The sequence below is a fragment of the Actinia tenebrosa genome, unplaced genomic scaffold (assembly GCF_029948245.1).
Source record: "Actinia tenebrosa isolate PJP-AT-01 unplaced genomic scaffold, QUT_ActTen_1.0 PGA_scaffold4__44_contigs__length_22323623, whole genome shotgun sequence".
Taxonomy (NCBI): Eukaryota; Metazoa; Cnidaria; class Anthozoa; order Actiniaria; family Actiniidae; genus Actinia; species Actinia tenebrosa.
Window position 1 is genome coordinate 15,893,689 of NW_028292581.1, and position 11,200 is coordinate 15,904,888.

An 11,200-nucleotide genomic window follows, 5' to 3' on the forward strand; every position below is an offset into this window, starting at 1 on the left:
ATCATTCGCCAAGACTCGAGTCTCCTTGAAACAGCAAGAAAGGATGTGAACAAATCGCTTAGAGCCTTCTGCGACGAACGGGAATGGGACTATATTTCTCATAATGTAACAGAGAAAGGACTTAACACCAAAGGACTGCATTTAAATCGTGCAGGAATAGGAATCCTTGCGCAAGATTTCAATAAATATCTTAAATCTAAAGCATGATTAAAAGGTAAGGAACCACTAGACGAAACAGATTCCTCTATTCATCCCTCTAGTATTGTCTCAAATACTAATATTGATAAGTCTGACGGTGATAATAGACCTCATTCTATTCCTAATGTTAGAGGTTTTAAAATGGCCTCTTTAAATATAACTAGTCTTGTAGCTCATATAGATGAACTGAGATCATGGGTCATTCAGCAAAATTTTGATCTTCTTTGCATAAATGAGTCAAGGCTCGATCCATCAATCCCAAGTTCAATGGTGAGCATCGAAGGCTATGACATCCATAGGTCTGATAGAAACCGCAATGGAGGGGGAGTTTGTTTATACTTGAAAAAGGGCGTAAATGGGAAAAACCGTAGTGACTTAACTGATGATAAAGTAGAGTCCCTGTGTTTTGAAATCATGAATCCAAATAGCAAGTCTTTTGCCGTTTTAGCCTGTTATAGGCCTCCTAACTATGATACACGCTCATTTTTCAATATATTTGAAAATGTGTTAACAAAAATAGATTCTGAGTTTAAGGAAATTTATATCCTAGGGGATTTAAACTGTGATTTATTATCTACTAATATTAATCAGCAAACCCGCTATTTGAATACGACTGCTGAATTGTTTCAACTTACGCAGTTAATCACAGAACCAACTAGAGTCACTGAAAAAAGTAAAACCCTCATTGATGTGATCTTAACGAATAGCCCAGATAGGGTAGTCCGAAGTGGAGTGGTTCACATTGGTATCAGTGACCATAGTCTGGTTTATACAATACGGAAAATAGCAATTCCGACAAACAACAATCACTGTAAGATCTCATTTAGATCGGCTAAAAACTTTGACTCCGACAAGTTTCTTATGGATTTAGCAACACTCCCTTGGGATTGTTTGGATAATAAGGAAAGCCCGGATGACATGTGGGACAGATGGAAAGAGTTATTTCTCTCTGTTCTTGACTCGCACGCTCCGATCAAAACAAAACGAATAAGAAACAAGAAGTCTCCCTGGATGACAACTGATTTGAGGAAAGCTATGTACGATAGAGATAAAATGAAACAAAAAGCTACTCAAACGAATTCGAGGGACGACTGGAGTGATTATAAGTCTATTAGAAATCGCGTCAACAACGAGATAAAAAGAGCCAAGAAGTCATATTATGAAAATCATTTTGCACAAAATTCAAAAAACTCAAAGGAGGTCTGGAAAGCTATTAATGAAGTCCTCTCACGAAGGACTAAATCTGGCTCTTATGTAACATCTATCAAAACAGGTGATACATCGATGTGTGACTCGAAGGAAATAGCTGAGGTATTCAATTGTCATTTTTCTGAAATTGGGACTAAATTAGCTTGTTTAATTCCCGATGGACCGACTGCTTATAATGATTATCTAATTAGAATTGGCTCAACATTCACCTTACGACACACATCAGTTGATGAACTTATGAAAATCATTAATTCTATTGACGTTAAAAAAGCGACAGGTCTTGACGGTATACCATCTCATTTCATCAAGATTGCTTCACCAGTAATAAGTCAATCACTAGTGAAGCTATTCAATCAATCAGTTGATAAAGGGATTTTTCCTAACGGCTTGAAACTTGCGAAAGTTACGCCAATTCATAAAGCTAATGACAAAGATGATTTGAATAATTACCGTCCCATTTCGGTCTTACCTACTATTGCTAAGATTTTCGAGAGAATAGTTTTTAACCAGTTATATGAGTATCTAAACTCAAATAATTTACTTTCTCAAAAGCAGTCGGGATTTAGACCGCTTCATTCGACTACTACTGCACTCCTAGAAGCCACAACGGAGTGGCTTACCAATATGGATGAAGGTAAATTGAACTGTGTCACTTTCCTAGATTTTAAAAAAGCTTTTGACACAGTAAATCACTCCATACTTCTCCACAAATTATACTATTATGGGATTGCAGAAGAGTCGATAAAGTGGTTCAAATCTTACCTCACAGATCGTAGTCAGAGATGCTACATAAACCATACCTTATCTAGCTCTAGAACACTCGATTGCGGCATCCCTCAAGGCTCAATCCTTGGGCCATTATTATTTATTATTTACATAAACGATCTGCCAAATAGTGTCAAATTTTCAAATGCTAGAATGTATGCTGATGACACAAGTCTCACCACTTGTGGCACATCACAAAAGACTCTATTTGACGAGGTGAACGCTGATATTTCCAATATTCATAACTGGTTGAAAGCTAACAAACTTAGCTTAAATTCAGCTAAAACAGAGCACATGTTTATTGCTTCTGACGATAAATTGAAAAAAATTACCTCCGAACCACACATATATTTAAATAGCAAACCAATTACTAGAGTCTCTACAGCAAAAACTCTGGGTGTTGTGATTGACGAACGGGTGTCTTGGGTTGCTCATATTGATTACATTTGTAAAAAAATATCCTCTGGATTGAGTGGCATAAGACGAGTCCGCGATTACATCCCCTTGGAGACAGCTATTACCATATATGAGGCTCTCGTTTTACCTTGGTTTGACTATTGTGACGTGGTATGGGATAATTTACCAGTAACGTCTGCTGAAAGATTGCAAAAAATGCAAAATAGAGCTGCAAGAATAATAACAAAAAGCAGCTACGATGTCAGATCTAGTGATATTTTAACTTCTTTAGGCTGGAAAAGCTTACAAAGAAGAAGAAAGGAGCATAAAGCAATAATGATGTTTAAGACTTTAAATGCACTTGCACCAAAATCTGTAAGGGAACTCTTTTATTTTCAAGAAAATACCTACGATTTTCGTGGTAGAGAGAAGTGCTTAAAGTTACCGAAACCCAGCACTGAGTTTTTAAAAAGAGCTCTCTCTTATGACGGTGCAAAAGTGTGGAACTCGTTACCCCAAAGTGTCAGACTGTCCAATAATTTAAAATCTTTTAAGAGGAATCTTTCGTCTGTTGGTCCTTAACACTTTAATTACTATAATATTTTTGGGGGGTAGATGAGAATTTATTTCATAAATCTGTCTATATATTCTTAACGTTATTATTAATTTTTTATATATATTACCTATGAACTCGGTTTTCATGAAAACCAATTTGTACATTGATGAAATTTCCCGAGATTAAATAAAAAAAAAAAGACATCTCTCTCTCTCTCTCTCTCTCTCTCTCTCTCTCTTTCTTTCTTTCTTTCTTTCTTTCTTCCTTTCTTCCTTCCTTCCTTTCTTTCTTGCTTGCTTTCTTTCTTTCTTTCTTTCTTTCTTTCTTTCTTCTTTCTTTCTTTCTTTCTTTCTTTCTTTCTTTCTTTCTTTCTTTCTTTCTTCCTTCCTTTCTTTTTTCTTTCTTTTCTTTCTCGTTTTCGACGCGTGTCAGTAGAAATAACGAGTAAGTAGATGACGTAACATTACGTCTTAAAAGCTAGTTCTTTTAAGGACTGATCATGAGATTGTCAATCATAGGAGGGCTTTTACAGGTATCATAACTGCCTCTCCTTCCGGTGGCAATCAAGGGTGGTGTGGTGGAAGTGCAATCGCCTCTCGACTCTGGGTCTCGGGCTCGATCCCTGGACTCGGCATCATAATTGACTAGAGTTTGTTTAAAAGCTTCTCCCTTGATTTGAGGGTTTTATCTAGGCTCACCCATTTTTCTCTCGACGTGACGCAAAACGTCACACACTAAATTTTTCATCGATTTATCCGTGCCTGACTTAGATCAGCCCTGAGGTTGTTTAAGAGTTCGATCTGCGATTTATAGCTGTGCCCTGACTTAGATCAGCCCAGAGGTTGTTTTAGGGTTTGATCTGTGAGTCAGCCGTGCCCTGACTTAGATCATCCCAGAGGTTGTTTTAGGGTTTGATCTGTGAGTCAGCCGTGCCCTGACTTAGATCAGCCCAGGGGTTGTTTTAGGGTTTGATCTGTGAGTCAGCCGTACCCTGACTTAGATCATCCCAGGGGTTGTTTTAGGGTTTGATCTGTGAGTCAGCCGTACCCTGACTTAGATCATCCCAGGGGTTGTTTAGGGTTTGATCTGTGAGTCAGCCGTGCCCTGACTTAGATCAATCCAGATACGCCTCTCTTGATTCCGATTGCAAAAGGTTTCAAGTTAATGGCAGATATCATGGAAGATTCCAAATGAAATGCAGATGAGATAACAAGCATTGTATCGACCCGGTAGCTCAACTGAAATAACAGCTATTTTAGGAATAATTAGGTAAAGATAAACTATCCCTTCACTGTGCTTACTGTAATTAATTCTACAAGAGGAAACTTGATAAGTTTATTAAATGACAGTCCAGCTCGATGGGAAGTTGTGTTATCAACGTTGATAAGCGGGAAGTCTTCAGCTGTATAGAATCTTAAGAAAAGGATGTTGGTTGGGGAAATTTTGAACATAGATAAGTGAACATGTAAATGAGTGAATTAATGAATGAATGGATGGACCGACGGACGGATGGTTGGCTGGATAAATGAGTACATGAATGAATTTCGATATCAAAATACATTAATATTTAAAAATTATAGTTTCGCTTATGTCTCTACACGAGTGTAAAACAATTTTATAATCTCGTGCAGAATATCAACCAAATGGCTTTACCTACTATACAATAATTATATAAGTTTTAATCTTAAATTTTAATACGTTTTATCTAAAAAAAAAAAAGAAAAGAAAAAACATGTTTTCAACTCAAGAGAAAAATACATTCTCCAATATAAACATTTGAAGTTTCGATTGCTCTTTAAAATTATAAAAACAAAGATTTCAAAATCGAAATCTACGGTGACGTTTACAGAGTACTTATGTCATTTTAAAGGAAACAGAAGGACAAACGATAGTCATCGGCTGTGTTTTCACTAGGACAATTTAAACTAGTTTAAATATAACACCGGAAATAAGGCAAAGTTAAACTACCTAGGAAGATGGTTTAAGTTGTCCTACCAAATAAATGGGCCAATCACAGTGTTATTCTTGAAAGGTGGTTGTCGGATTAAAACACCTCCAGGAATTTTAGGCAAGTTAACATTTCTAGTGAAAACACAGCCATCATGTATTGAAAATAAATACTTTAATGTTTGAACTGTGTTTCCATAATGTCTGACATATGTTGAGGTCGACTGAGGATATTGGTTTCAGTGTCGTCGGTTTGATACCCGAGAAAAAATTGAGGTTTAATTTACTTGCATACTGGTGTAGACTGAATGTAATCAGAGAAATGGTAAGAATCTTAAAACGAAGAAATATATATTTTGTAATCCTCAAGTGTAGTTCTTGATTATTAGGTTGATTGCACATACTCATTTATTTATTTACTATATTCGTTCGTTCGTTCGTTCGTTCGTTCGTTCGTTCGTTCGTTCGTTCGTTCGCTCGTTCGCTCGTTCGCTCGTTCGCTCGTTCGCTTGTTCGCTCGTTCGTTCGTTCGTTCGTCTGTCCGTCCATGCGTCTGACCGTTCGTCCGTCCGTGCACCATCGTCGTCTGTTCACCATCTTCCATTGGTTTATAGAATCATTCATTCCTTTACTTATCTGTTCGTTCATTGATAAATTGATTAATTTATTCCATCTTTTATTCATTTATTAATCAATTGACTCCGGGATACTTTCTCATTCATTTTTTAGCTTTCATTCATTCCTTTCTGTCTTCCTTCCTAGCCCTATTTATTCTTTAGTACAATTTTCTTTCTTTTAGTTTTATTTCTCTTTGTTTTTCGTTTCATTCCTTTCTCTTTTCTATCCTCTCTTGTTTTTTTTTCTTCCAGTATTATTTTTAGTCTCGACTTCCATTATCTCCACTTCACCACAACGTCAAATACTCTCCTCATTTTTATTCCAGTTCTTCCATCTTGTCACGAACCCGCCATCTTTACTGTATCCTCACCTTGCTTCTATCAACAAGTCATTAAAAAACGCCGGAAAAAACTGTCAAAATCTGACATTTCATTCTTTCTTCAGTGTGTATTAGAATCACTGTACAAATAAAATACTCGATTAATTTGCATATCGGCAAATAAATAAATTATATTTTTCCATGATTACGAAATTGTTATTTTTTGATTCTTAATATTTTTATACATCAAATTTATTAAAATAATTTTCGTACGCTATTTCCAGCGTCCATGCAATCTTTAAAAAACTATTATCTTGTAAATGTGGATTACTGCATCTTACTTCCCAAATTCTAGGTTAAAATTCACGTAAAAAATAAAAAATAAAATAAAGAAAAGTGTTCTGTGTTTATTCGAAATATGAAAGGCGAATTTTGGCTCAAAAAATTACTTAAACCATTTTATTTTAACCAGGTTTTTGCTTCTGCAGTCTCGTTAAAATTATCTTGACATTTCTCTGCAACTCACTTTACATAAACAGCCAAATAAAATTCCAGTTTTCGGATGAATAAATCTTAAAAATTTACCAACTGTTTGATAAATGTTTTCTCATCCATCCTTAGGAAGAAGTTACGAAAAAAAATTTTCTAGACCTTGTAACATTGTTTTTTCCCAGTTAAGGATGAACTCGAATTCACTCGGTTCTAGCAGTTTATTTAATTCCTCGAAACTTCAAAATAAATCTTGGAATTTCAAACTGTGTTTAACATTCAAAATTTATGCCAGAATTGATTCGCATCAATAATAAATAAAGATTCTCCAAGTTCAATAAATTTAAGAAATTTAAGCTTTATATTTATTCAAAACTATAATTTTACACATATTCCTATAAACCTCTATTTCGCATTTTTTTAAAGACTATTTTATTCCTTAATTGCTTAATTATTCAATTTTCGATTTGCCCGTATTGTTTTGAATTAGAAATGCTATCCTTCGGATTATATTCAGTTTGTTTTGTTTTAAAATATTCACGGCTGCGCCATCTGCCGAAAGAATACGTCGAACTTTTGAAGATACTTTGAGTGACTTTGTAAATAAAGTGAAAAATGCAAAGCCTTTTGGTCATTTAGTCTTTAAATTTGGTCTTATGACTTTAAAGCTACGATTCTTGTACTAATTAACTGGAGAATTCGTATGTCTTTTTTGTAATGCCGTACGACAATAGTCGTAAACGTAGATAAATTCTACAATATTTCAGGTAAATTTTGGTAAATTCAATTTAATCCGGTTCCAAACCCTCTTCCATAGCCAGTGGCGCAATTCCTTCTTTTTCTTGTAAGGATTCATTTCTGTTCATAAAAAAATTCACAATCCTCTGGTCGTCTGTTTGCATAGCCATATCAATAGGTTTTATACCATCGTTGGCTTCAGCATTAATACTTGCACCATACTTCAATAATAATAAAACCGTATCAGGATCACCACCACAGATAGCAGCATGTAATGGTGTCCATCCTTCCCGATCTCGTAAATTCACATCTGCACCAAACTTCATAAAAACCCTTAAACACGATAGCTTTCCTTGGAAAGCAGCTTCATGAATCGGAGTCCCTCCACTTGCGTTCAGTCCATCGAGAGAGATATTCGCTGCAGACGTCAAAAGTCGTTCTAGCAAACCAGAATTATTCTGAGCAACTGCAGCGTCTAAAGTGTTACTCGGGTTAAGATGCGTGCAGTCATATGAAGTTTTTTGCTTTTCCGAGAAGTCAGAATCGACGTCTCCACTGTGAATTAATATTGACGGTAATTTTTTAATTTTAATTTTTTGAGCGTCGTCTTTGTCGGTCGTCGGTAGCGTTGAACTCGAATGGCAAATCGAGAATCCTCTTTGGCGTTTCGTGTATTGATAGCGGGGTCGTTTAGTCTTGCTTTCTTCCATCTTGTCGTCGTATAAAAATGATATCCTTACACAGTTTTTGATCCAGATCGTTGCCAGTGCGGTTTCAGTTAAGCATGCTGTTGTAAGATAATCCTAAAGCTTTGACTTTGGACTTGTTGCTTTTAATTTTTCTGCGAACTTTTAGGTCACTAGAGATGGCATTATGCACGTCACAAGACCCAAGTATTTTTACACCAAATTTCCCAACGTTTTCAATTGATGTTTGGTGGAATTAGAGGTATGTGGAATTCAATTGTGAGACGCCGCAAGATAATGTATTTACAGTGTATTTCACACTGGTCGAATGAATACTTACATTTTTCAACGTATCGAAAAATCCACGAATGATCTCTGTTGAGCACAGTGGGAAATCTATTTTGCACTTTCTCTGAGAGCTGTGTATATTATAAGGCTATTATTTCAAAGTAAGCTTGACAAAGTCCTTTAGTTACATCCGCTCGGACTCGACTGACAGAATACAAGTGATGTACGTCGAGTCGACGTCAAAATCAGACGGCAATGTGATATTAAAGTCCCATAAATTTTTGTGTCAAACCAGAGTTGGTGATCCAAAGCGTAAAACAACCAGACGAAACAAAGAAACGAACTGTTCCAAGCCGTTATTGATATTGTAAAATTCACACCAATATTAAAATCAAAGTTTGAATAAAACTCTTCAGGCATTCCCGTGATAACTGTCCAAAGATTGTGGATGGCAGAAGATAGCAGACAGTGATGGAAATCCAGATTAAGTCTATAGAACCAAGACTATAGACTCAACATTTCACTTTATTCATCTAACTTCACGGTTCAAGTGAAGCATGACCGATGAGCTCTTACCCTTTCTCACGACGCGTACGTAATCAACTCTAATAACTCGAAATACTTTTATGATTCAAAAACCATTAACGGCGTTTTTAGTGATCAGAGAACTAGTTTTTGTGGTTATTGCGGGGTACATTTTTACCTGGTTTTTTTTAGTGCTTTCATGAATATTCGAAAATTCATTAACTAGAGAGTTAATCTTAAAATTGCTTTTGATTTTTATTTGTTTACAGTTTGAAAAAAATAAGATTTAACATCTATGTGTAAAATTTTTGCTTAATTGTTTGTAAAAGCTTAAAATATGGGTTTATAAAAACAATAGAAAAAAGAAGAAGAAAATGGATCCTAGAATTTTTAGTTTTCGTTTCATTTATTTGTTCTCAAGCTTTTTTACCCCAGAGACTCCTCTTTTGAAAGGTTTTTTCTTTACAAGATAATCTAAATAAAGCCGAGAGCTCATCCGTTGTAAATCTACTGTTATCTCGTACATGCCTTTTGGCTTTTTAATATTTAACTTGCTCTGATCTTGCGAAATTGAAACAAAAATGCCTATCGAATGCGCGCGCGGTCGAAAAAACTCAAGCAAATGGAAGAGTTAAAAGAATCAAACGTTATGAGTCCAAAAAATCTTCCAATTTTTCCATACCGTATTTGTTATAATTAATACTTAGACGCATAGGCATTGCTAAAGAAAATTAATTGATTGTTATGGATTTTTCAGAAGTTAAAAACAAGCCCAAGTCAAAACAAAAGTCTGTAAAAACTGAAAATTAGGCACACCCACAGCTTCGATTTATTATTATTTACGTCTATACTTGGTAAGTGGGAAACCAGTCGCTAAACGTAGCCAGCATGATTTTTAAGTCAGAAAATTGATTCTATTTTTGCCTCGAATAAAGAATGTGGCACTTCGTTTAAAACATCTTGAATAAAAATATACTTGAAGATTTTAAAAAGATTTTGTCCTATAGTAAAGTTATTTTAAAAAACCTATTACCATTTGCTTATATTAATATTTCAGATAACGATTTGAGTCTATTTTTGAAAGCTGTATTTAATTTAGCACTTCGTTAAAAACATTTGATATAAAAAATTTACAAGCTAGTTTCAGTAAATTAATAGTAAATTTATGAATATAAAAAAATATTCAATTTGGTATATTTATATTTTAGCCAATCTGTATTGATTCCCAAAGTCAATATCCATATCTGATTTTCCTCTTTAAGTTCTTTACTCATTAAACAAAAGCATTTCAAAATTTTGCGAATACTATGATTTCGTATTTCTAGATAATATTGAGTATACTTTTTTTCTTATCATCTGTACTTATAGATATCTATCTTAAATCGTTAGTCCTCCGGTCACCATTCGGCCGGCGTTCGGTCGACGTTCGGTCGAAATAAATCTCATGGACACGAGTGAAAAACGTCGAGTCAAAACATATGAAATTTGACTTTCAAACATGCCTGATAAATTGGACTTCACAAAATGTCAAAACTTAGTGTCCATGCTTGAAACTTATATTAAGGCTAATTCTTTCATATTGTGTTTGTTAATACAGTATCTTGGGGTCTGACAAAAGTATACTCTCGAACGTTTTTGTATACTTGGAGAAAACAAACATTTATTTTTTCACTCAAACTCTTCAAAATTCTTAGAAAACGTGCTGAAATGCACGCATGCGTAAACGGTAGTGTCTCTAGTGTCGGTATAATGTTTTCCCATTTCGGAGCACGTCATTTTTCGTGAAATTCAACGAACATGGCTGCTATTACCAATCACTTTGGCAATTGCAAACAGAACAGATATCAGTTATGAAAAGAAAGCAAATTTAGTGAGAGGAAGTGACCGTGAAACTCATGACTGATCACTGATTGCTGGCTGAAAAAATAATGAACTACCTTTTGCTGTTTGGCTTATATTCGCTTTGGGAGGTGAAGGAGAGTGTCGGTTGTCTGGGGAAATACCTAAACATTGAAATGGCTTCCAAATTTTTCCGTGCACTTTTATCCAATCACATTTACAACCCTTAGCTAAATGTACAGAAAGCGATACTCGGTAAAGAAATGCAAAAAAAATTCCTATTACGAAATTCCTTTCACGAAATATGTCTAAAAAATATCACATAGTCCGAACCAGCTCATGCGTTTCTATCAAGGGTAGTTTAATTTCCATCTTGCTTTGAAACTTGCACTTAGTAATGAAACGAACGTAAATTTGAAATCTGGGATCGGATTAAAAGCTTATTTAGTTCTTCACAGATACGTACAAATCCAAAATTATTTCGGCTACAGTTGTAGCTACCTGTTTGTAGCTATATGTTTGCTCTGTTAATTTGGTCAAAAAGTCCTTACACAAATATACATTTTGCCGAAGTTTTGAGGTTACAACTTTACGTTCGTTTCATTTATGCAAATTTCAAAGTAAGGT

General features: G+C 35.0%; 2 protein-coding genes and 1 long non-coding RNA gene across 3 annotated transcripts; 2 read left to right on the plus strand and 1 right to left on the minus strand.

Annotated features, from left to right (window-relative positions):
- Window positions 1–339: 339 nt before the first annotated feature.
- LOC148907242 (uncharacterized) lies at window positions 340–6,714 on the plus strand. The gene is made up of 2 exons (XM_089036831.1): window positions 340–2,041; window positions 6,683–6,714. The coding sequence occupies exons 1-2, from the start codon at window positions 340–342 to the stop codon at window positions 6,712–6,714; spliced, it is 1,734 nt and encodes a 577-aa protein (XP_088892957.1).
- A 422-nt stretch (window positions 6,715–7,136) lies between these two features.
- On the plus strand, window positions 7,137–8,617 carry LOC116298186 (uncharacterized). The gene is made up of 3 exons (XR_004197309.2): window positions 7,137–7,264; window positions 8,091–8,183; window positions 8,505–8,617. It is a non-coding gene; the product is annotated as an uncharacterized LOC116298186 (long non-coding RNA).
- Window positions 7,260–8,097, minus strand: LOC116298185 (uncharacterized). The gene has a single exon (XM_031706566.2). The coding sequence runs from the start codon at window positions 7,943–7,945 to the stop codon at window positions 7,286–7,288; it is 660 nt and encodes a 219-aa protein (XP_031562426.2). The 5' UTR covers window positions 7,946–8,097; the 3' UTR covers window positions 7,260–7,285.
- Window positions 8,618–11,200: the final 2,583 nt, after the last annotated feature.

What these genes read in the sequence shown, in the direction of transcription:
- LOC148907242 (XM_089036831.1), top strand. Translation starts at nt 340, where the DNA reads ATGGCCTCTTTAAATATAACTAGTCTTGTAGCTCATATAGATGAACTG. An exon ending in GCTTACCAATATGGATGAAG is followed by an intron (nt 2,042 to 6,682) that starts GTAAATTGAACT and finishes GTTTTTTCCCAG; the next exon opens with TTAAGGATGAACTCGAATTC.
- LOC116298185 (XM_031706566.2), bottom strand. Translation starts at nt 7,945, where the DNA reads ATGGAAGAAAGCAAGACTAAACGACCCCGCTATCAATACACGAAACGC.